Source organism: Copadichromis virginalis, linkage group LG23 (genome assembly GCF_057382275.1).
Source record: "Copadichromis virginalis isolate Kocher_CV1m ecotype Utaka linkage group LG23, C_Virginalis_male_GT1.1, whole genome shotgun sequence".
Taxonomy (NCBI): Eukaryota; Metazoa; Chordata; class Actinopteri; order Cichliformes; family Cichlidae; genus Copadichromis; species Copadichromis virginalis.
In genome coordinates this window covers 9576334-9601569 of record NC_140639.1, presented here as the reverse complement: position 1 = coordinate 9601569, position 25236 = coordinate 9576334, and the positions used below count along the sequence as shown (strand labels likewise).

The 25236-nt window shown below is 39.6% G+C and overlaps 2 protein-coding genes across 2 annotated transcripts; both read right to left on the bottom strand.

The window, feature by feature from the left end:
- Positions 1 to 6233: 6233 nt before the first annotated feature.
- LOC146680278 (sodium-dependent phosphate transport protein 2B-like) lies at positions 6234 to 11408 on the bottom strand. Its single transcript, XM_085447672.1, has 13 exons — positions 11325 to 11408; positions 10872 to 10923; positions 10645 to 10779; positions 10423 to 10551; positions 10163 to 10306; positions 9824 to 9935; positions 9539 to 9734; positions 9360 to 9455; positions 9039 to 9150; positions 8408 to 8575; positions 8039 to 8155; positions 7832 to 7956; positions 6234 to 7225 (listed from the first exon to the last, which is right to left on the bottom strand). Exons 2-13 carry the CDS (start codon positions 10915 to 10917, stop codon positions 6677 to 6679), a joined length of 1929 nt encoding a protein of 642 aa, XP_085303798.1. The 5' UTR covers positions 10918 to 10923; positions 11325 to 11408; the 3' UTR covers positions 6234 to 6676.
- An 8153-nt stretch (positions 11409 to 19561) lies between these two features.
- LOC146680277 (chymotrypsin-like elastase family member 3B) lies at positions 19562 to 22442 on the bottom strand. Its single transcript, XM_085448546.1, has 8 exons — positions 22361 to 22442; positions 22165 to 22253; positions 21985 to 22082; positions 21704 to 21832; positions 21411 to 21547; positions 20178 to 20320; positions 19912 to 20064; positions 19562 to 19763 (listed from the first exon to the last, which is right to left on the bottom strand). Exons 1-8 carry the CDS (start codon positions 22401 to 22403, stop codon positions 19746 to 19748), a joined length of 810 nt encoding a protein of 269 aa, XP_085304672.1. The 5' UTR covers positions 22404 to 22442; the 3' UTR covers positions 19562 to 19745.
- Between the last annotated feature and the right edge of the window lie 2794 nt (positions 22443 to 25236).

Below are 25236 nucleotides of genomic sequence, written 5' to 3'. Positions count from 1 at the left end.
AGTTGGCTCATTATGGTGGCAGTAATCAGAATTTTAATTCACATAAAAAAACAACTTTAATAATCCTGCAGGGAAATTGCATCATGGGTAATTTTCATTACAGCTGTAGCCACAGGTTACAGTGATCTGTCTAAATCAGTGTAACCTTCCCTCTTGCAATGCAGACCCAGAATTTTCCATTTGGGCCTTAGCCTCGGCTGACTAGAGGGCAAGCCCTCAGCACTCCTTGGCTGCTGGACGCACAAATGATTTTTAATGTGCGCAAATGTAACAATTGAGTGAAACCACAAAGGTACAATGTGAAAGAAGTCACCAATGTTAACAGGGTTTCTGCTGTCAGGGCTTTCGGGTTGTTTTTAAAAAGAAATTTCACACAACATTTTAAAAATGACACTGCTCTGACTAATTCAAGGTCATGGAAGCTGTTTGCCTAAAAATGTCATCAGTTAGTAAAAAGTACTGAATGTTTTTGGCACACAAAGTCCAGATCCACCATTTATCATCCTCATCAGAGTGAATCTCAAAATCTGAGTTTTTATGGGCATGCACAAGGAGAAAACATGTCGCCGCCCATGTCAGTGAAAGTAAGCTACATTTTGTCACAGTTACTCAGACAGTGGACAGTGATTTTGCTCACATTGAATAGAAGTTGTAAAGCCTTTACTGCCAGTGCGTGCAGAGTTACTAAGTATGAGTATGCTCAGGGAAGGCAGCTAGCCAGGGAAAGGTCAGACTTAGTGGGAGGCTGTTTGTTGGAACAAGTATGTAGCAGTCTGGTGCGTACTGGCAACTTTGTGCTAAGTGTTGTTTTCTGAATCAGTGTTCATAGAAAATAAGTGTGTGTGTGTGTGTGTTTTAAATGAAATGATACATTTATAACAAACATATCTTTTAAAAAACCCAAACAAAACAGAACTATATCAGTAAAAGTGCACCTTTTGTATCAGGTCAAAAGAGCTTTTTTTCTGGCTTCCCATGTTTAATTTCTCACCCTGTCATGTGTAAGTATATGCCAGGCTCCTAATGAGGTGATTAGGTGTTATTAGTGCAGCAGAGCACACCTTTTACCCTGTTTAGCCCAGAGGAGGAACAACCTTTAAACAGAACAGAGTTATTTAGTTTTACCATTAGATCATTTTATTGGATTTAAGAATTTTACTTTCTTGTCTGTTTAATGTGCTCCTTTCAATTTAGATTTGATTTTTGAAAAATGTTTAGCTTTAAATGAAGTTTTTATTTTTTGTTTTTAAAACAATTATAATATAGGGGTGTTTCTTGATATATATATTTTGTTTCTAACTTCAATCTACATTTAATTTTGTTTTGTTAATTATAATACCCTTACTGAACTTATCATTGTAATAGGTTGTTATTGTTTGATGATTTTTGTTTGATTGGCTTAATTGAATGTTAATAGCTTTTCTAAAATATTCATTTACATATAGCTATAATTGTATCTGCTATTACTTTGGAAAGAGAGCAACAGATAATATAATATAATGATGATGTTATATAAAGAGTTTAGATAGTGAGTTGATAGAGCAGCCAGGCCTGCAAAAATTAGCCATTGTGGGTACAGACAAGCAAATATACTGGGAATTTAATTGTTTTTAAATAATACAATTTTCAAAGCCTTCTGTTTTTACCACAAGTGAATTAAGTGATTTTAATCAGTTTGATAAACATAAGCTAAACTGCACTGAACTGAAGGATTGTTCATCCTCACACAATCTCCTGAATATGAAAATAATGTTTATTGGAGATCTGAAATGTCAAATCTATCTGTCTGTGTGTCTGTCTGTGCATCTATATATATATCGATCTCCATCTCTTCAAACTTTCATATAAATTGGCTTTATACAGCTTTATATTGGCATTTTGACATTCACCAGCAGAAAAAAAGGGTAAACTAACTCAGTGACCAAGCATGAATAACACCAATTTATCTTGTGTCAGTTCAGCATCATTTTAAAATATCATTTTGTGTTGCAGTTTCAGACAACAACCATGTGCCCATGCAGACTTTACAAAAGCTGCAAAAAAAAACCCTCGACACTGAAAAATTGATCATATCCAGCCACGGCCGCTGTGTGCTCAGTTGTTACTTAGCTGCTGTGGACCTTTACCCGTCAGCACACCGTAATTACATACTAGCCTGCGTATGCTGTAAAACCATCAGGACTGCAGTTAATAAGTAGATTAACCGGCCTTTCAACAGACTGGTGATGATGTGACTGCTAATGCTGTTAGTAAAAAGATGCACAGTTCACACTGTCAGAGACTTTCACCTGTGCATTCGCACAACAAACAAAGGGGAAATGCTTCACACATGTATGCAAATGCTGACCGTAAGATGCGTGATTTGAAAACATCGATTTGGACTCGGACAAATGCACAGCACACAGCACTTACACTACGTTCTGTTCAGTAAAACAGGAAACATTAGTTAAGGACTGTAGATTGTTTTCTCTTATGAACAAAAAACACTGCAGTACTTCTGATTGCTGTCTATTTTTAAGTTCTTCTTTGGATGACGGTGGTGAGCTTTTTCCTCTCAGCTGAAGTTGTGGTAATTGTAGCATTTCAATATGCCATTTTAAATTAGGCTAGAGTACGTGCTTTATTGTTACTACGTATGCACTGACTACAGCTGTTAATTAGTGGCAGAGTGTATCCCAGAGTGTGCAGTAGTAATTTACTAAAAAAAAAAAACCCTGTCAAGTATAGTCATAGTTTTATAAAAGAGAGAAAGAGCAGCCTGTAATTGCAAATGTGCACAACAACACAGAGTTTTTAGAAATGTGAAGATGAGACTATAAGGCAGGTTGATGTAAAAAACAAACAAACAAAGAAAGAAAAAACTGTCAAAGTCATTTCCTGCTTCATTTTGTAGCAGCAGGTAAGCGTATAGTCCCTCCTGCTAGCCCTCAATGTCTACATGTATTTAAAATTGAGAGGTGGGCAACGACGCCAGGGGTGAGGCGTACACCCTGATGGTAACTTGGACTCCGTGTATCGTGCCCACCCCCAAGATCCTATATGTATGTGTAATGAGGGTGTGAGTAATGTGAATGTCTAAGTTGTGGGATAAAATTGAGGCAGAGGCAGCCAGAAGGGGACAGAGGGGACAGAGGGGGGGGGGGGGGGTAGCCTCCTCTGCATCCTGGTGACATACCCCTACTCCAAGGCCCTGCATGTGTGGGTGGTTGTGGTGGAGCAGGAGGAGGGAGGCAGCTGGAGATGGGGAGGGAAGGAAGGGAGGGGCAGGTGACCCCTCCCTGGGGCCAGCTCCCCCGCTGACCCCAGTAGGCACTCCCACACTCCGCGACCCGCCAGGGAAAGGGGGGCCCAGGCCCATCCAGACCGGGGCCCAGCGCAGCAGCGCCCCCCGGCCCCACAGAGCCCGGGACAGTCCACCCAACCCCACCACAGAGAAAACTGCACCCACCCCACCATCCACTCGTCTTCCAGACTACATGAGACAATAGACGCCCAGGCTGAGATCTTCCTCCACCTCTCCTGTATCTCCCCCTCCTGCAGAGAGTTCCTGAAGGGAAGAAAGCTCCTGCAAGGTGTAACAATCTCCCCCACCGGTTGAAGAGCCCCACAGGCGACTCGACACACCGGCGGCACCCTGCGCCAGGGATGGGCTCCCATGCACCCACCCGCCCACAACCCCGGCAACACACAAACCAGGACCCAAGGCCCCGAGGCCCAGCCAGGGCCCCGGCCCAGAGATGGAGCGCCCCCAGACCCTCACACCCATCCCGGACCCACCCAGGGGCAGACAGGCTACCAGGTCAGTAACCCACGTCCATCATCACAGACCCTCCCCTAGCCCCGCTGCACGCAGCCACGAGGAAATGGTCAGAAAAGAGCCCCCAACCGGACATGACCGCTACCCCGGGTTGAGCCCCCCAAGGAAGATGCCTCCGGGGAACCCCCCGACGCCCTAAGCCTGTCCCTGCCCCCACACCAATCACAACATTGAAGGCGGGACCAAACTATGACCCCCCACCCCCACTAGGTGATGGAGCCGATCAAAGGAGCCCAGAGCAATTGATCTGATGTGGTGGCCGAGGCTGTATCAAAACTAATGTAATCTAATAGATAATTTCTATATTGGTTAGAATTAAGATTGTTTTTATTTTTCCAGTTCATGAGGACAGTTTGTTTGTTTAGGAAATAAAAACCCAAGTGATGTCAAGTTATTAGAAATATACTTTTTCTACGAGTCAATTTATATAGAAAGTCTGGGTAGTCCTAGAAACACATTTTATTGTCCTCAGCCAATCCCTTGAGTTGCCAAGTGCTAAATGAGTTTATAGCATAATGATGACCTTGAATGTTAATAAGTCACTTTACTGCTTGTTAGGAATGCAGTCCTAGAGAGATATCTCTCAAACTACTGAATATTTACCTTTGTTAACTTTCCAGGTCGTAAAAGTGTTATTTTCTTAACTCAGTCTTCAGAGCGGTTTTTAAGATTGTTCAAATTCATCATGACCAAATCATAAACATACTTCTTTGTAAGTTTAATGAACATTTGAATATGTTCAGTGCATGCTAATCAAAGATAATGCCTTCTGAATGATGTCATATTGGAGAAAGTCATGTGGTGCTGAAGCGGCTGGAATATGTTACCCATGCAGACCCTTTGTAAACATTCCTGAGCCGCACTGAGATTGCTGACTGTGTTTGTGTGTGAACGTTTGTGAAGCAACTTGATTTGGATCCTAATAATAATAACTACTGTAAAACTGAATATATCTCACAGCTCATAAACCTTTATAATCTCAGTGGCTTTTGTAAGTACCATCTGTTCCACATAACACTTCAGTATTCATATTTACACTCTCATGCAGTGCTATTTATTTTATCATTGTTTTTAAGGGTCAGTTTAAAGTGCTCTCCAGCTTTTATTTTTGAACTGGGCAGCTATACCTAAAACATGTGTAACAGCAATAAACGGGGCAATAATCCAGAGAACTAAAGATTAAAATGTGCTACACTTTACCTGATCTCCAGAATCTAATACTGATAACAGAAAAGCTGCCAGCAACAAAACTTGGCTCACACACACGTTGTATCTGACTGCGCTCATTCTTCGGCTCCTGGTATGTCTGTTTCTCAAAGAGCAGTGAGGCACTTGTTGACACAAATAGATGAAATATCTGGACTTAATTATATGTTTATGTCACCAGCGCGCTCACTAAATCATCCTAATGTTTAACTGTAATGTGACAAAAACACCAGACGCTCATTAAAGCTGACAAATGGATGACGTGTACCAAGCTAAATGTCAGAAATTATAAATGCTCACAACTATTGAAAGTTTTAAAAGTTGAAAATACAGAGGCTGATATATCTGACATGATATCTCATGTGTACTAGTAATGATTTAGTAATATATAAAACCATAAAATGCTCTGAATGCTCTGTACTTTAAGTCTTCTGGTACTCCTGGATGTCATAAATAGAGGACAGGCAATAATCAGGTGTGGGCGGTTGTGAGGGAGGAGCAGGTACTTTGATTGGGTTCATAAGATCAGTGGACTACAGCACAGGCAGAGCCACTATTGGCTGTCCTAGGCCTTAATTAATCCAATCTTCATCTAAATCTTAGATAAACTGATACTTTATTAACGCTACTTTAGAACTCATGACTCCAGCTTACAGGACATTTTCTTCAGAGACAGTCAACACTTTTTTTTCTTGACATTTGAAACAAATCAAATCAAGCTGTACTGTGACTGTACAGAAGCTAAACTTTGCTTGTTTTGAGAGAAGTTCCTCTTTCACACACTTGTTGTTCTAAGGATCATCAGATATGAAACCCAGCTACAGGACGACTTTTTCTTTTTGCAACCTTACAATGAATCCTGTGATCTCTCATAAAACATGACTGTCCTGCAAATAGATAAAAATGTCCCATCCCTAACTAGGGATGGGACATTTTTATCTATTTATAGTCTATAAATAACTTGGAATTCTGGGTATGTTATCAACATGAGTGATGAAACTAAATCAAAAGTGACAATTATGCACTTGAAAATGTGTTTTCTTATATTTAGTACCCTTGAATGTACATGTTGCACAAGAGTGAGCTGAATATCAGATGAGTTGATACATATATCAGTGACTATAAGACTGTGTGATGTCAGTGAGATAACAAGATGAACATAATGACAACAGTGCCGTTTAAAAATAGCAATTTTTTATTTACAAATATTTCAGAGTCTTAAATACTGAGGGATAACATAAAATTTGCTAATAACGATACATTTGAAATGCTACAATAAACATCTGTATTTGAAATGTTGAAAAAAACAACAACTTAAGGCTCTTTCAACGTGTCTTATGAAATAAAAAAAAATAACTCATAACATTCACAACCATCCATAATTAACATATTACCAGCAGTAAATCTTATGATGTTTTACTAAAAAACATCATAAAACTAAACATCACATGGCCAACAACAGTCAGTTCATAATATGTGCAACACTTCTGTTCATATTCTCCACCAGTGTTCACTACAATGCTCAGTGTATCGCCCATTAAAAGGGAATCAATAATATATCACAACCTGAGAAGTGATGAACAATTACAAGTGTATCATAAATACATTATTGCATTTAGTTTTGCATATAGATACAAATTAAACTTAAATACACTAAAATTGTGTTCCTTTAGTGGCCTCCTTTGTGTCCTCATCTTTAGACATGGCTGGGTTATCGTACATCTCCAGACTTGGCTTCCTGCTCGTCTCAATCGCTTCCTCCTCCTCATTTTTCTTGCAGCACTTGCAGCATTTGCAGCAGCAGCAGCAGTGTTTGCAACAAAAGCTTGAAGCTGAGGTAATGATGCTATCCCACGGGGCCATCGAATGCAGGGGCCGGGGTAAAAAGTCCCAGGTACGGAGGAACTTGGGCAAGAAGCGTCGGCAGCGAGATTGCATCACATTGATAACGATCACAAAGATAATTAAAGCAACGAAAGGCACACCGACGCCGACCAGTACTTTCCAGCCAGCCATTGACAGACCAAAGACAGTCAGAGGGAAAACCAAGAAGACCAAAATCAGGTAGATGATAGCAAACCAGCGATATTTGGCAGTTTTGTTCCCTAGCCCTCTTGCCAACCTGATGGGCAACCGCATGAAAGGGATCGGGTACCACAGTGCAATGCCAAAGATGTTGAAGAAGAAATGGCAAAGTGCAATCTAGAAAAAAGCATAGAAAGATTGGATTTAAACAAGACAACCACTGTGTGATTTCAAATAAAAAATAAAGGATGGATATAATAAATGGATTTTCCTTTAAAAAGATTTCGTTTTGTTTTTGATAAATATATGCTTAAAGGGATTAAAGTTATTGTAATGCATCACTTGGAAAGCTGGAATATTTGTGCAAATGCATCAAAATAATTTTGTCTCGCTGAAAACCAAAAATGTTGTCGTGTAAGTGGTGCTGACAGAGTAGTGCCAAACACTGCATTTTCTATAACGGTGGATAATTCCCCCTTCATAGTAAGCACTAGGCTATTTCTGTATTTTATCACATCTCACACATTTAACTTGTTTAAGGCTTAAAGCCTGTCTAATAACACAGACTGCTGTGAAGGTCTGACAGTTTCTTTAGACCTGGTGAGTGATTCTTGGTGAATTGGGCAAACTGGGTTTGCTAGCTAAACTCCACAAACCACTGAGTGACATCTTTGTGGCAACATCCTTTTATAAACAGTCTCTAGTCTGAACCAACTGACCAATGAGCATCACCTAGCAGAGCTGTAAGCAGGCATATGAGAACAGTTTTTAATTGTTTCTTACCTGCAGAGAGTTTTCTAGTGTTTCTCCAGGGCTAGCCATAGCAGCAAGTATAGATGTTGTTGTTGTACCAATATTTGACCCCAGCGTCAGAGGATATGCTCGCTCAAGGCTAATAACACCGATACCTGACAAAAAAGATAAACAAAATATAAGATCTGGTGACAATTAAAAAAGACAAACAAAAAAACTGGCGTCATAATGGCTTACCAACAAGAGGAGTTATAGCTGAGGTGAAGACAGAGCTACTCTGAACCAGGAAGGTCATCCCGGCTCCCACCAAAATTGCAACATAGCCCATGAGAAAGGTGAAGGGGAAGGGTAGGTCTGCCATCAAAAAGAAACACATGATGTGAACATTATATCTACATGACCAGAGAAAACAAGCATTTCATTCTTAATAGTAAATGTGTCTGAGCTTTTTCCATCACACAACAGGACCGCTCGACCTGAACGTGAGCCAGAAGCAACAGGAAGGCTGTGCCTGTGTCGCTCATCAAGCATCACCACAGAAGCAGATGTGCTGACTATCAAACAGGCTGAACATCACATGCAAAAGGCTCGTTGCTGGTTTTGTACCTGTGTTGAGCACCTTCTTGATCAGCACAGCCACCTGGCCCTTCAACATGGAGTTGAGCAGCTTGACGATGAGGATGAGACAGGTGCAGAGGACGAACAAAGACCCAGCCAGCAGAATGAGGCCCACGGCCAACTCTGACAAGGTCGTATTGGCAAAGATGTGATTACCTGCAAAGGATGGTGAAAGAGACAGACATTTAGAGTAAACTCTGGTAAACCGAGCTCTTGTAAACACTAAGAATTGAGAAACAAGCTACATAAGTTTATGATTTTATGTAAATGTAAACAAAAACCTTTCTAAACAAAAACCTCTTCAAGCATCAAACCATTTCATTTAATTGGAAACAGCATGCTTTGAAGAAGTGATCCATTTTATGGTCATGTGACACTTCAGCCAAACAACATGAATGGACCTATTGAGGAGGTAGACGGGTTAAGGGAGAGTATTTGCTGAGTCACTGTAACGTCTCAAAGGTGGTCATTGTCTCAGCTTCGGAGAATCTGGTCTAAAGAGGTTGATGTGGCCGAATGGCTCTCTCATATTTCACCGAGCTTTAGCAGATCAGGTAATCCTAATTGCTTTGTAAATTTTCTTTTTCCCCCTTCAGAAATGGCATGGATGTATGCTCACATCTCTCTATGTAATTGGTAAAAGTCTCATTCATCTGGGTCCAAGTCTGGTTTCCTTCCTCCCAGCAGATGCCACCTGGTGGGCAGGTGTTCACTGTCACATTCCAGAAAGTCTGAAAGAGAAAGCAGAAAGTATAAGAACAAAAGCAAGCCTCGACGCAGTGGCTACTGTAGCTGTACGGCGTAATCTTATTCAACCTCTTTATGAGCTAACACAAGGCAACATTAGTCATCAAGAGAAAACCTGATCTAACCACAGCTTTATGTGTGTTTTTACAGCTGTAAATACTAGTTTTGTAAATAGGTCTTGTTGATTTCTTACCGTGTTGGTCTCTGTTTTGCACCATTTTTTTATCAGACTCTTGTTCATGCCAACCTTGTCATCAGTGGCAATTGCAGAGATAACAGATTTGTCGAGCTAAGAGAAGAAACAGTTTTTTTTAATTTTTAAAAATGGCAATCATACTTGATACTGATAACATGGCCCGGTCTTATAGTTACCTGGATGATGGATTTTGTCAGAGGGTCTGTGATGACCTTGAGCAGTTCGGGGGCGTCTTCTCCGGACTCGAGATGAAAAGAATCGATGATGAGTTTGGTGACTTTGTACAGAACGCCTGTGGCAGCTTCCAGCGGCAGAAGAATCAGGACAGAAAGCCAGTTGAAGAAGTCGTGGACTGTAGCACCAGCAAATGCCCTGAAAAACAAGAACACTCGGTCTAACATCTGCTAGAAACGGTTTGTAGAGTTAGTGTAATAGCTCTATGTTTGCATGCTGTCGTTTACCTGCGGAACTCATTCCGATCTCCTGCCTGCATCATAGCCACAATAGTGTTGGTGACAGATGTTCCGATGTTGGCTCCCATAATGATTGGCACTGCCATTTTAACTTCCAGTACTGAAAAAGATAATCGACATTTCATTCACGTGTAATAAACTAACACTGCAGTCACTGTTAGTATTTTAAGATATAAATATCACACATTAAACATTTAGATTGTTTCTCAGAATAAGCATTTTTGAAACTGTCACCTTGAGGTTCTATTGTGAGTTTACGACACATTTGTTTGAGTATACCGGACTGTAAAATGTGTGCACATGCCTCTTCCATGTATTTCTACTTACGTCCAGAGGCGACCATGCTGACCACGATAGAGGAGGACGTGCTGGAGCTCTGCACCAACACTGTGACTAAAACCCCGATCACCAGCCCAGCCACAGGGTTAGTTAGCACCTCACTGTTTTTGAAGATGTCACCAGCGGCTCGGCCTGTACACACACGCACACACTGAGGTAAAAATACAGCTCTCCATGCACATTACATAACCTGGAAGTGGTTTGTTTTTGTTTGCTTATTTATTTGTTTGTTTGTTTGTTTGTTTTACCTCCCACTAGCTGGAAAGCAGAGCTGAGAACATCAAGTGAGCAAATAAACATGTAGAGAAGTCCAAGCAGCAGAACCAGCTTCAGAATACCGGTTAACACTCTTAAAATCTTCCCCTTTGTGTCTAGATCTGTTAGCAAAAAAGACACAAAGCACTGAATCAGTCTGGCATTGTGAAGAGATCCACGCTGTATAGAGCAGTCGCAAAAGCGTGCTGCCTTACCTGACCACTTGACCCCAGTGTCTTTCAGCTCTGGGAGATCCCAGGGATCCTCCGCAGCCTCCTCATTCTCCTTCACCAGGACCAGAGTGGAGTAAGCCGGTGGGAGACGCTCTTCTTTAGACAGAGACTTCTCATCTAAGAGAGGGATTGCGGGGGGAAATTGTGAGAAACTAAAGTTGCAATAACAGTTTGAGGAGGTCAAAAATATCCACAAGAAAAGGACATACCGATAGAGGAGGAGTTATCTCCCTCTACTTCTGGTCTAGGAGCCATGACTATCTGAGAAACAGAAAGAAGGCAAGAGTTTCAATAGTTTTAGTGTTAGTCTGTATTATTCACCTTTTCAAAAATAAAATGGCTATCCCCCAAAAGCAATCTATCACACTTTTTACTCTGTCCACTAAGCAGCTGTGCAATAGTCAGCGTAATCCAAGATGAAATTCTAGCTTTACAACATCTGTATCTGCTCAGCAGTTGATCATAATTAAGACAACAAAGAAACACAATAGTGGTAGCACTGTTACACCCGTGAAAGACAATCAGCAATAACATCTGTCCAAATAGCGGATATTTTTAACGCAAGCCACTGAATCCTCCAGCTATTTCTTGCAAATATCCTCAAGATTTCAGGTGGCCTCGGTCCTGCCGAGAAAGATAACGATGGCAGCCGGTGTACGCACCTGCAGCGGAGCGCCTTTGTGTCCAGATCTGTGAGAGGGGAGCAGGAGGCTTCACCTGAGTTACCTGTTGCTCACTCCGAGGCTGAGTGCTGCTTTTATAGCGCCGCGCAGAGCGCACACCCGCACACCCGCTGCTGACAGTTCAAAGATCACGCACACATGTGCAGCAGGCATGCTGCATCTGCAGGCGGGGGCAGATAAACCCAGTTAGACATGACCTGAATTTCTGAGGGACTAAAAACTAAGACTGACACATTTCACGGTTTTCAACGGGGGAAAGATGGATTTTTTTTGGTGTTAATTTGTCTATTTTTGACTCGTCTTTCTAAAGAAAGTTTTTTTTATGACCTTATGTTTTTGACAATGTCTACTATTAACCGTCTACTGAACTTATAGCAAAACAAACACGCAAACAAACAAACAAAATGTTTCCACCTGTCTTCAGTCTGTGGGCTGGGGTACAGGTGTAACGAACTCAAACATGCTCCCCCTGGTGGCATGAAATGGCAATTCTTCTCATATGGCAATAAAACCAAGTTAAGTTTCAAATAAATCCACCTGGAATTTTGTCTTTTTGATAATTTATTTTAACATTAGGTGGTTTCATCATTCTTCAGATAAACCAGTTATTTATGTGAAAATTAATCATCGTGTTGATCCCCTGGTCTTTCCACGATGTCATGCACTGTGTCGTTAAATATTTCACTATATTAAAGGATTACGGGTTGTAACACACTGATCTTATTTCAGTTTAAACCAACAGCGACTGATCGCAACTGTACTTGTAACATAAACAGAACTTAAAACAAGTAATATTAAATATAACTGTAATTGCATGCATTATCTCCACAATCTTCAAAGAAGCCCAAGCATTTGTCTGCACACACTCATACGCTCATGCCACCCACTCAGCCACGCGCAGGTTTACAGCTTCTTAGATAACACACACACACACACACACACACACACACACACACACACACACACACACACACACACACACACACACACAGTCTTTTACCTGCCTGTCTTTATTGGTCACTACATTAGTCTGAGATTATAGTGAGAGATACGCAGAGATAGGATTTTAACGATGCACTGCATTATAATAACTGGTGTGAATATAAGCAAATGATTAACCAACAATCATGTTACAGTTACTCCCACCATGCAATAAAATAATAACTACCTAGCTTATAAAAAAAAGGGTTCACTGAGTTGATTGTAATTATTGCCCATCTTGTTATTGTTGGTTTAGATTTTAACGTGGAAAATCCAGGAGCAGTTGCTGATTTTCTGGTAGATTTTGGACAGGCTTCTTTGGCTTAGGTGATTGTGTTTTCTTTTGAGACTGAACTTTACTCCATGAAAATGGATTTCAAAGGTTCCCTTAAGAGTTCCTTATTCGTAAAATCCAGTTTGGTTACTGGTTATTTTTCCATCTAGATTTGGATCCCTTTAGATGTTTGGCAGCACCTGTTTAACAGTGTGTCTAGCTCGTCTTCTGCACTTTTAAAAAGTTTTAAATGTACTGTGGAAAAAAAATGTGTTGGTTGACGTCACGTGCAATAAACCCATTCATTTGTTAGTTAAATTTAATTAGATTACATCAGCTCAGTTTTTTCTCTTTTAATTAAATTCAAGCCTTTTATTTAAGTAGTAGTAGAGTAGTAGTAAGTAGAGCCAAATTTGTTTGAATTTATCCTACACAGGTTAAAAATGTATGTAGAACAAAATGAAATCTTGTTGAACGACTCTTGTTTAATGAACCAATATAAGGTTTGATGGTTTTATCATTGCATGTTTCAAAAGAAATACATGAACCCCATACTTTACAACAAATACAAAAGTAATATTTCGTGAAATAAAACACACACACACACACACACACACACACACACACATATATATATATATATATATATATATATATACACACACACACACACATATGGAGAGAGAGAGAGAGAGTAATCAGTAATTTCTAGCAGGACTGTTTGTAACATTCTCAAAAGCATTTCCAAGCACATATAGGGTGCTTTAAAAAAAACATAACTGCAATTTTTATGATAACCAAAAGAATGCACCTATCAAAATTACAAACACAATTACAAAAATTTATAATAATCAAAAAACTATTTTTTCTATTTTCTTGTGTTTTCATTTGCTTCCTTTAATAGTTTAAAAACACCTGACCCTGTATCTTGTAGCTCCAAAAAACAGCCCATAGCCTACAATCAATCACTATACTGTACTACTTGATTACTGCACAACCAATAAGATGATTGCAGCTGCAGGCAGTATTGGGTACACAGTGTTCAGCCAAACATGTGCACTGACAAATTAAGACTATTAATAGTGAAATACCCACAAAAGAAACGCTTACTTCCATGCAAACCTGCAAAGAAAATATGATGTGACACTGGAGGCTGAGATACAAATCACAAATACTACTAATATCACACTGCATGATATGAAACTCTTAGCAAATAAAGAAAACGCAAATGAGCAAACAAAATTTTGAAATAAACCAAAGCTGCTCTGAGAGCTGAAAATAGTCAAGCAAGCATGCAAAACGTGTTAACAAAGCAACATTCTGTCTTTAATCTACATTACTGAGTTTGTGTAGCGTCTCATTATTTGACATCTTAGTGATCTTACAGGGTGTTTTGGTTTATTTTACTCTATAATCATTTTTAAATTGATTTTAATATACTTATACTTGTATTTTGGTTCTGTTTTATTACATCTGACTCTTTCACATTATCAGCTTCTCATCGGTCCTCTGTAAAGCCCTTTGAACCACACTAAACTGCAAAAAAGTGGTAAACAAATAAAGTCTGACTGATTGAAGAGTTACAGTGTGCCTTATGAAGCCATTGCGTGGTATACAGTAACAGGTTTAATGAAATAATAATGAAAATAAAGAAAAAAGATCAGATAAATAATAAACAAAAAATAATTTTTTAATTTCACAGACAATTTAATGCAATAAAATATGCAGAAGAAACAGCTCCATGTTTAAAAGTGAACAAAGTTTGTGTATAATATCGTATAGCCATTAAACTAACATGTGAAAGTAGTTAGCTACTTTATTTTTCTATACCAGTCATCAGATGCACCTTGAACCTGAACAACTCATCCATTCTCTTATTAATCTGTCGTAGGTCCAACAGTGCAACTGGACAGGTCACAAGTCTATCACAGAGCCAACATAGTGAGACAGCCACTCATCCACACCCAAAGTCCAGTTAACATACATGTCTTTGGGAGGAAGTTCTGAGTATCTGGACAGAACCCAAAGAGGACACAGAGAAAACACACAAACACCACACAGAAAAGCCTCCAGCCAGCCGGTGGATGTGCCGTCACGAGACCACTGCACCACTGAACCTGAACAAATGAACCTTAAATCTTATTTTGAACTTATCACATGACAAATATTTTCTTTGTGTTGTTATTGCCGGCTGTATAGGTAGTAAATCACCAACACATTTTCATTATTCCATCAAATATTCCTTTGCTACATTTGCTGCTTTAATTATTTTCTAGATAAAAGACATAAAAACTGGTGGGGCACTTTATCCTGAGGTGACTATTGATTAAATATCTGTTTATCTCTCTGATGATTGTGCATGGTTCTCTGCGCCTGGAGGCTTAGCTTCTGTGCAGTTATGAACAGTAATATTATTTGATTGGCTCTAACTGTGTTTCTGCTCAGACCACAGTGTACACTCTAATTAGTACTATCCATGTGATGCGCGAGACTGAGGATCCAAAGCATGTTGTCATATATGAAGTTGCCTCATGAAGTAGCCATATATTTCCAGTGTGCCTGGTTATTTATTGACTAACCCATTGGGTTTGATGCGGTACGTTCTCCCCTTGTGACTATAACAGACCCACATATGATAGAAAAATCAGCTGAGACTCTCCTTTAAACTTTGGACTTCTGCTTTGATCGTTCCTCCACCCACATACTAATATAATACTTTGTGGTCATATCTGCAAATATGTGTATATATGGGGGAAAATTTATATATATATATATATATATATATATGTTTTTTACCTTTTAAAAAAATTTATCTCAAAATATTATCCCTTTACAAGTTGGTATATAATATTTTCTTACACCTTGTATAACACATCTTAAATACTTTTCTTTATGAGAATGGTCATGGTATCAAAGTCAATGATTGCCCGAAGAGCTGTTGAGTTGATTCCGTCTATCTGCCATGCTGGCACAGTCCACAGGGGGTCAAATAGCTTGCCCTCTCGTTATGGCCAAGGAGGGCCGCCCTCAAGTACTAACCGTGAGTAAACTGCAATCTATAAAACAATAAAACACTGTTGTTAGAATTTGTCCTGACTGGTTGAATCTCTGAGGGTGGTAAACCTGAGCAACTGTCAAGGTTATAACCAAAGCAACAGTGTGATGGATAAGATAAGATAAGATAAGATAAGATAGAACTTTATTAATCCCTCGGGTGGGTTCCTCTGGGAAATTCGATTTCCAAAAAAGCACAGCACCGACAGAAGTTACAGAGTTATACACACACACACATATATATAAATACAGAGACAATATAAATAAAATATACGAAGGGGATAAATAGAATAAATAGGAATAACATTTCAAGTATTGAGTCTATTGCACCGTTGACTATTTACAAAAGTATTGCACAAAAGGTATTGCACAGTGAGGTGAAGAGGCACTACAGCTTAGTTGTTCCCTCCTTTGTCCTCCTGTTTCCCCTCCCTCTCCCCTCCAGAGAGGAGTTAAACAGTCTGATGGCGTGTGGGACAAAGGAGTTTTTAAGTCTGTTAGTTCTTGTCTTTGGGAGAAGCAACCTGTCACTGAACAGACTCTTCTGGTTGTTAATGGCCGTGTGCAGAGGATGCCTGGCATTGTCCATAATGTCCATCAGTTTCTTTAATGGTTGGTGTCTATCTAAAGGTTTCTTACTACTCCAGAGGGACTCTTTAAAAGTTCAAACACTAAAGTTGTATTTAAATTGGCTTATTGGAAGACTGATCATCATAATAACATCATTCACACTGACCTTTTGCAGCATGGAAAGCCTCTGTTTGCTTGAGATAGAGAGCAACATTTGGTGTCTGGAGCTGCTGAAATAAAGGAAAACCCCCTCACATCTTACATAAAACTGCAGTTAATCCTTAATAGAAAGAAAGTAGCCTAACGCCACTGTGTTTGCACTGACTTGAGTGAGACCCTGCTGCCTCCACATGGCCATAGTGTGGACTGAGACTGATGGATACAAGGCATCTTAAAATGGACCTATCAGAGGCTGTGTGCAAATTTCCATTGTGTCTGATGGAGCAGCCTCTGTAGAAACATTAATTACTCTCTGATGTATGTTACTTGGTATAGTGTATGTGGTGTTGGGCATTGGTTGGTTGCAGCCGCTACTTAGTTAGCAACACTTGTTGGCCTGTTAGCTTACAGTATGATGCTTTTATATTATGAATTACCTTTTAGATTTAAAATGACTGAGTCAGTTTCTATGATGAGATGTATTATTGAGCTTCATATTGATATATAAAAAAAAAAACCCTGTGCAAACCTTTATTAAGTCTCCTTAAAATTGAGTTTTGTTTGCTAAACATGAAAAATTGAAGAAAGAGCTTTAATTGCTTTTGTTTTGTATGCAGTGTCTATCTCACAGGACTTAGTTGTCTCACATTTCATTAATTTCTCACATGCAATATAAATAAATGAATATGAATCAAGCTGACATTATGCTATGTGACATCCATGAGAAAGGGGCCGCTTTCATAATATGAACCATAAAAACTTTATACGCAACACAAACATTTACTGTTGGAGAAAATTTAGAGTGATACATTGTGTTGTATTTGCACTTTAGCCACCTTTTTAAAACTACACACACTTTTAGCTGAATAACATGCAGCAATGAAATATTTTCACATTGTGTCTACAGGTCTCCCCCCTCAGGAGTCAATGCACAATCTGTCCTAATCCTCTTTTCTTCTTTTCTGTCCCCAGGATGGAGCTTCTATGAAATGAAGTTCACACGTGTACCAGTAGATGGGGACATATAAATGCCAAAAGGTTGGCCTTGGTGTCATGGTTAAAAGCAAACCTGGAAGCCTTAATGTTTGGTCTCACACAGTTAACAGTGTTTGTTTAAGGCTGAGCTCACTGTATGAATTTGAAGTGAGGGTTAATAAGTGTTTACTTGTTTTCTGCTCTGTGTGCACTCGATCAACAACAGTCCTGCCGGTAGAAACACAAGTATGCGCTCTATAGAAGTGCACTTGTTTTGTGAAGAAGCTTATTTTTAGAGACACGTTTTATTCGTGTAACTTAAATACACACTATAAAAAATACAATCGGGAAATTAATTAAAACGTTTAATTTAATTAAAAGTTTATCATCTGCAGCATAACAGCTGAACTACACACGTTAGATGTACTTTTAAGTGTATTTAATATTAGTATTTAATATTTAGATGTGAATGCAGATGCTGAAACAGCTGAAGGTTGTTTTCGAGCTGTGAAGATAAACACTCTGTGGCATCTACTTCAGGTTTATCACAATTCATAAATGTCTGCGACAAGTTAAGAGTCACAAGAATCACAGAGGCTACATTACAAGATAATAGCTCCATAGAAGCCAGAAGAGGCTTTATGGAAACATGAGATCAAAGTGAGAAGGACAAGAAGTATCCTTTTCATGTGTTCTGTCAAACCTGGAGGAGGTGCTGTGAGGCCTGGGCAAAACTGGCTTAGTCTTAGCTGGATAATATTAAGAAATTTAGATAAAAAAGTTCTGTAACTGTTTTAACAGTTGGTTGTGTTTTGTAATTATGTTTTAATTATTCTTTTAACTATGTTGTCTTGCTGTTTTGTGATTTTGTTTTCCCCCAGTGTTTCCTAATTGTTTCACTGATTGTTGTGCTTAAATGTGCTCCATATAAATGAACTTGTGTATCTAGTTACCTGTGTGTTGCCCATATGCTTCCTTGCCTATTACTTTTAAGTTTTTGCCTTTTTTTACTGCCTAAGTTTAAAAGATGTTTTTTCTCATGGTTGGTGTTACTCAGTGTGGTTTCGTGTCCCACCCTTTCTCGTTTCTCTGTCCCGTCTTAATTGTTTCCACCCGTGTCTCATTTCCTCTGTGTATATCTACTGGCCGTGTCTTTATAGATGTTTTTTTTTCTCATGTGTGTTAGTATGCTACCTGTCTTTGCCTTCCTGCATTAGCTTTTTTTTTTTTTTTTTTTAAATAATTAAGGATCAGTCTCTTTTCAATTAAGTCTTTTTTTTTTTTATCTGGGGCTGGCTCAATTTCTGGTTGAATCATTAGAAATCGCTTCACTCTCATTACTGGACCTTCATCCCACAACAAGGGTATGGCTCCAGTTGCACTGTGTGTGGGACCAAAGATTTTATCATTATCAAATAAGTTGGAAAACCTTATAAATAAGCCAGTTGCCAGATTTCAATCACACAGGGTACTTTAAATGCTGAAGACGATACTCTGAAGGCTTTACTTCTATAATATATATATTTTTTTATTTGTCAGTCTTGAAGCCATCAGCTCACCCAGATATTAAAAACATGCCCTTATCTTTAAAATGTCTTTTTGCATACATGATAAAATACAAATGTGCACACAAATTCTTAAAGCCAGTGTCTACATTGTCTCAAAGTTGCATTTAGATGTCAAAGATGCCTAAACAAGTAGAAACACTAAATTTCACTCAAGCTATTATTGTTGTTGTGCTAAAAATAAGAAAGTCTGGTCTTATTAACTGGATGAATGTTTGTCAAAAGTGTCCCAAAACGCTCCTGTTATCTGATGCAGCAGACCACCAGCGCCGTGCATCAAGGTAACCGATTGCTGTTATTTATCTGATGTTAAGGCCTGCTTTCCAGCTCAGCTCCCATCAGCCAGTATATTCACTGGTGCCGAAACTTGGATGACCTTGGTAGTGATTGATAGGAAATGCTGATTCATAAGTCCTCCACACACACTGATGGGAATCCATTCCTCTTTCTTCTTATCACACAGCAGGAGAGGTGAAGTATTAAGTGTTGCTGCAGAGACAGGAATTCATTTTGCACCTTTCCTGTAAATTTTTTAAGACATGGAAACTGCAGTTCTTGTCATGAAGGCTTACTGTGGTTGTTTACCGTCGGTGATTTTGACAAGAATGCAGGAATGAAGAAAACAGCAATTTAAAGTATTTCATTTTTAAGAAAATTTTATTATGGAATGTTTTTTTTTATGTTTTGGATTTTTTTTTGGAGCTGTTACAAAATTCTGATTGTAATGTGTAACCTGTAAATGAGATCACCCCGTGTAGGGAGAAATATTGACTTGGGATCTCATTATTTTTTGGAGTTGATCAGCTGGTATCCAGCAGATCCTCAGTACTTCAGCATGACCTAAAGAAACAAGATCATTTATTGACAGATGAAATACTTTATTTATCAGTGGCACTGGCTGAAATGCATTTGTTTCTCAACAGACAGACTCATGCACGGAAGAGGAAACTCTATAGATTGAACAGAATGGAAAGCGGCATTAATTTACCTCGCTGAGCCACTCGGTGAAGGCAGAGGTACGGGTGAAGACTGTGGGCTTCTTCACTTCGTTGCAAACACGGGAGGAAACAAAGCTGGTTACACCCTGGACATACCACCTACCATCCTGACCCACACAGTTAAGAGGACCGCCAGAGTCTCCCTGAGAGACAAAGAGGCAGAGGAAGGATTGGTGCATGAAGTAGCTGACCTTGTTCACTGCAGGTAATTCAGTTCTGACAGGTACAAGCTGCTTTCTTTTGATGCTTCACACACATTGCATCCTGATACGATGTCTCCTCCTGCACAGATCATGGTGCTCTTGACGTTGATCCCCCACCAGTCGCTGCGGCTGCACACACTGTGCTCCACCACAGGCAGCAAGGCCTGCTGCAGTTTATCAGGCATGGGACCATGAGCTGACACACAGAGAGGATAGAGCTGCTCAGCAATGCGTAAATACAACACACTGTATACTGCATGCATCAGGCGGAATCAGACAAGTTGTTTGAAAGCCAGTGCTCATTACTGTTACTAGTACTACATGCAGTTAATTAGCTTTATTATTTATACTTGCACCAAAAGCAGTTACTCATTACCTTATTAGGCAGGTCCATCAAATGTGTTATGAAACCTTTTCTAAACTAAAGTTACGTCTGCATGCAGGGCCATCCTTGGGCAATATTAGCAAGCTAGACATCATAAACACGTGGCTGCATGAGCCAAATGTGTTTTCTTGGTTTAACTGCATCCACTGCACATGTGCACTGCTGTTTTCTCCTACACTGTGTACAAAGGTTTGACATCACCCACTGGTTTGTGAATGCCTGATTCTGAGCTCTCAAGCTTTTTGCTGCCATCATCTTAGCTTTTTGAAATCAGACTTAAACTAGTAATTAAAACTCTAAACTCATGGGGATGGATCAGGTGAGAGGTTGCCTTCTCACTGACTTCTGTTGAGGTTTCTTACATGACATTGTGCACATTGCTCAGCAGTGGTCTGGCATCGATGTCATGAAAAATGTATATTCACCAACCATTTGGGAAACGGTTGCTCAAGGTTGCAAACTATTTATCTTAGGGATGGATACATTGATTGAAAAGAGTGTTCTGTACTAAAATCATCCATGTGATTGTTTTCTTTACTGGCAGACTGCTGTAATCACCCACAGTGATTAAGGAAGAGGCTGTCTGCAAACACTTGCTAATTACTGTTGGCATTCCAGAGCCTACTGCCATCTATTGTATATAGTCTATGATTTGTAACTTCACTGAACACATTCTTCCCTGAAAACCTTTGCTAGCTAGCATGTCCCATTCCTTGCTAAACCATAATGTATGACCACTTGAAAGAGAGACTTCAGTTACATGGTTTTTACAAAAGGTATTACTACCCAAAATTAGCAGAAAATGCAGACTGCATATGCTAAAATTGAACCTTTTCACACAGATGGAACAAGACAATGACCTGCAGTTATTAACATGACATAAAAGAGACAGAGACAGTACTGTAAAGGTTTCCCCAGCCAGTGATGTAACACGGGGCTCCATGGGCGAGGATCTCTCCAGCCTGTGGAAGACAAGCAATGCCCACGCTGTCATTCATAATGGGGCTCTTATCCAGTTTCAGCAGGGCAAGATCATTCCTGGAAGAGAACCATCATAGATTTTTACTGATCGAGGAGGTGAAAGGAGGCATCTCTTAAACCAGCTAAAATGCTTCTTCGAGATTGTTTTATAGTCTTGTGTGAGAGCGGTTGCTTTTTGAAATGCATTTTCTTCAGCTTTCAGAATGTACTTACCCATCAGAGACATGGTTGATGTCCCAGTTAGGATGGACAACAATGCGCAGAATATCTATGATCTGTTCAGTTCCCTCCTGCTGGCTCATGTCATGTTCTCCCAATAACACACGGTACACATCTCCTGGCCTGTAAGACAGTTTTGACCATTTAGGATTTATCAGTTTTCTTCTCCTTATACTTTTGAATGCCAGAGTTCTTTTGGTGTGCTTTTTACACAGTCCCCGACTTCTGTCTTTATGCTCTAAACTCTCATCCCTTGATCAAGCTTAGCTAGTCACCAGATGCAGTGTCCAGCGGTCAGTACCCAGCGAGGTCCAACCAGAGTCCCTCCACAGGTGTGATGGTAACGACTGCCGTGCTTCACCTGCAGGGAAATCTGAGAAAAAGAAGCTGACAATTTAGTAATTCTAAACAAAACAATAGTTGAAGTACATTAAACATTAACAAACTGTAATTACCTGCCAAGGCCAGCTATGCGGATGGGCATCCTCTCCATTTACAACCCTACCAGTGTTGGGCTGGACAGCAGGTGTACCACAACTAAAAACTACAATTATATTCGATTATATAACTAAAATGTAATTTGTATCTGAATTTTGTCTTTTGTAAGAATTGAACTACTTTTCCCTTTTCTAACCAGACCAAACTACTTACCATATGCTGCTTGTAGCAGCATAAGGACCAGTGTCTGCAGCATGCTGTCGTTGTGAGAGGTAGTTCAGTTCGGGGAAGTTCTTTTATACCTGCTCAGTGTTTCTATCAACCCAAATGCAGATTACACTGAACTTGTGAAACTCTTTTATCAGTCTCACTGTTGATTGTAGCTGAGAAAAACCTTCCTGTTCCACAGATGCATTAGTTGGTCTTTGCTGACTTGCCTGCTGATGGGGACAAATGGGTGGTTTACTGTGAAAATAGTGCAACAGACTTTGAATTTGCTGGAACTCAAAACGCTTTTAGGCATTTTGAGATAATAATAATGATATTAAAGTGTAAAAAAATGAGTTCTATATTAAAAATAATGAAGTAATAATATGAAACATGTATCTAAAAAATATCATTTTAGGACCATAAGTATTCATTATGCAGATTGAGCGAACATTTTGAGTTAGTTTATGTAAAGCAAAGTCTTCACTATACTTTTTGACTGTTTAGTCAAATATAATGTATTATGATCCATCAAACCTACAGCCCACCCGACTGCCATCAGTCACACATTTCCTCCTAGTATGACGACTAAACATATACAGTAATTCCAGCATAGCGCCGCAAAACCTGAAAAGCGGTTGACCCCAAAAGAAAAAAAATCTAAACAACTGTCTGGGTGGGTAAAGCATTTGATCCAAGTACAGCTGTCAAATAAAGGCAACAGAGGATAATTATAGCCTTGGACAGGGTCAACTACTAACCAGGCGCATGCACCAGTTTTGTTTTTTATTATTAAACACATTAAATATATTTGCAAAAACTTAAATACTCCTCTACTCTATTATAACTTTTCCAGTCCATATAATGACATAGTGCACAGTAATTCTACAGTGCATAACTATATGACTTCTATTTTAATCCATACAATTTTTTGTGTTGAATTACTTCAACACTACACACACAGACACAAAAGAAACGGGAAGCACAATGGTAACATGCGTTTTCTTGAGCAATCTTAAAAGATTGCTCAAATTTGTCACTGTTGTGGAGCCTTTGAATGTAAAACATGACCACCTTCACCAGGTATTAAGGGGGTACACATTTTTCTTGACACCTCTAGATATTATTTAACATTTAAAATTACACATTGAAAGAGAAATAGTTTAACAGTTCCTTTACAACTGGGAGTCTGCTCGTATAATAACACTAAATGAACTTTTAGTCTAAAGTCTTAAAAGGTTTGCTGCAGGCAGACTGTTATGAAACCTGTTTTTCCCCTGTGCAGTTAGATAGCTAGTCTTAAGTGAAATCCATTAATATAAAAATAGAAAGACTTCACACATAGTTACGCATTTATATGGTGTTGCAATAATAGGAAAAGCAGTTTCTAACTGTTGGAAAAAATGTAGTTGCATAACTTGCCTAGGGTTAGGGTTGTCACTTCATACACAAAACCACAGTAAATATCTGGTTGATGTTAAATTTTTAATTAATTTTGTAAAGTTGAAAATTGTGTTTTGTTTTTTTTTTGCTGACATTAAAATCTGTAAATAATTTTAGGTTGTAACCAGCAGCTGATGTCCTCATACAGGGAGTGCAGAATTATTAGGCAAATGAGTATTTTGTCCACATCATCCTCTTCATGCATGTTGTCTTACTCCAAGCTGTATAGGCTCGAAAGCCTACTACCAATTAAGCATATTAGGTGATGTGCATCTCTGTAATGAGAAGGGGTGTGGTCTAATGACATGAACACCCTATATCAGGTGTGCATAATTATTAGGCAACGTCCTTTCCTTTGGCAAAATGGGTCAAAAGAAGGACTTGACAGGCACAGAAAAGTCAAAAATAGTGAGATATCTTGCAGAGGGATGCCGCACTCTCAAAATTGCAAAGCTTCTGAAGCGTGATCATCGAACAATCAAGCGTTTCATTCAAAATAGTCAACAGGGTCGCAAGAAGCGTGTGGAAAAACCAAGGCGCAAAATAACTGCCCATGAACTGAGAAAAGTCAAGCGTGCAGCTGCCAAGATGCCACTTGCCACCAGTTTGGCCATATTTCAGAGCTGCAACATCACTGGAGTGCCCAAAAGCACAAGGTGTGCAATACTCAGAGACATGGCCAAGGTAAGAAAGGCTGAAAGACGACCACCACTGAACAAGACACACAAGCTGAAACGTCAACACTGGGCCAAGAAATATCTCAAGACTGGTTTTTCTAAGGTTTTATGGACTGATGAAATGAGAGTGAGTCTTGATGGGCCAGATGGATGGGCCCGTGGCTGGATTGGTAAAGGGCAGAGAGTTCCAGTCCGACTCAGACGCCAGCAAGGTGGAGGTGGAGTACTGGTTTGGGCTGGTATCATCAAAGATGAGCTTGTGGGGCCTTTTCGGGTTGAGGATGGAGTCAAGCTCAACTCCCAGTCCTACTGCCAGTTTCTGGAAGACACCTTCTTCAAGCAGTGGTACAGGAAGAAGTCTGCATCCTTCAAGAAAAACATGATTTTCATGCAGGACAATGCTCCATCACACGCGTCCAAGTACTCCACAGCGTGGCTGGCAAGAAAGGGTATAAAAGAAGAAAAACTAATGACATGGCCTCCTTGTTCACCTGATCTGAACCCCATTGAGAACCTGTGGTCCATCATCAAATGTGAGAGTTACAAGGAGGGAAAACAGTACACCTCTCTGAACAGTGTCTGGGAGGCTGTGGTTGCTGCTGCACGCAATGTTGATGGTGAACAGATCAAAACACTGACAGAATCCATGGATGGCAGGCTTTTGAATGTCCTTGCAAAGAAAGGTGGCTATATTGGTCGCTGATTTGTTTTTGTTTTGTTTTTGAATGTCAGAAATGTATATTTGTGAATGTGGAGATGTTA

What these genes read in the sequence shown, in the direction of transcription:
- LOC146680278 (XM_085447672.1), bottom strand. Translation starts at nt 10,917, where the DNA reads ATGGCTCCTAGACCAGAAGTAGAGGGAGATAACTCCTCCTCTATCG. An exon ending in TGCTTTCCAGCTAGTGGGAG is followed by an intron (nt 10,307 to 10,422) that starts GTAAAACAAACA and finishes GTGTGTGTACAG; the next exon opens with GCCGAGCCGCTGGTGACATC. An exon ending in CAAGAAGGTGCTCAACACAG is followed by an intron (nt 8,156 to 8,407) that starts GTACAAAACCAG and finishes TTTTGATGGCAG; the next exon opens with ACCTACCCTTCCCCTTCACC.
- LOC146680277 (XM_085448546.1), bottom strand. Translation starts at nt 22,403, where the DNA reads ATGCTGCAGACACTGGTCCTTATGCTGCTACAAGCAGCATATG. An exon ending in ACCGCTGGACACTGCATCTG is followed by an intron (nt 21,833 to 21,984) that starts GTGACTAGCTAA and finishes ACTGTCTTACAG; the next exon opens with GCCAGGAGATGTGTACCGTG. An exon ending in ACATCGTATCAGGATGCAAT is followed by an intron (nt 20,065 to 20,177) that starts GTGTGTGAAGCA and finishes TTTGTCTCTCAG; the next exon opens with GGAGACTCTGGCGGTCCTCT.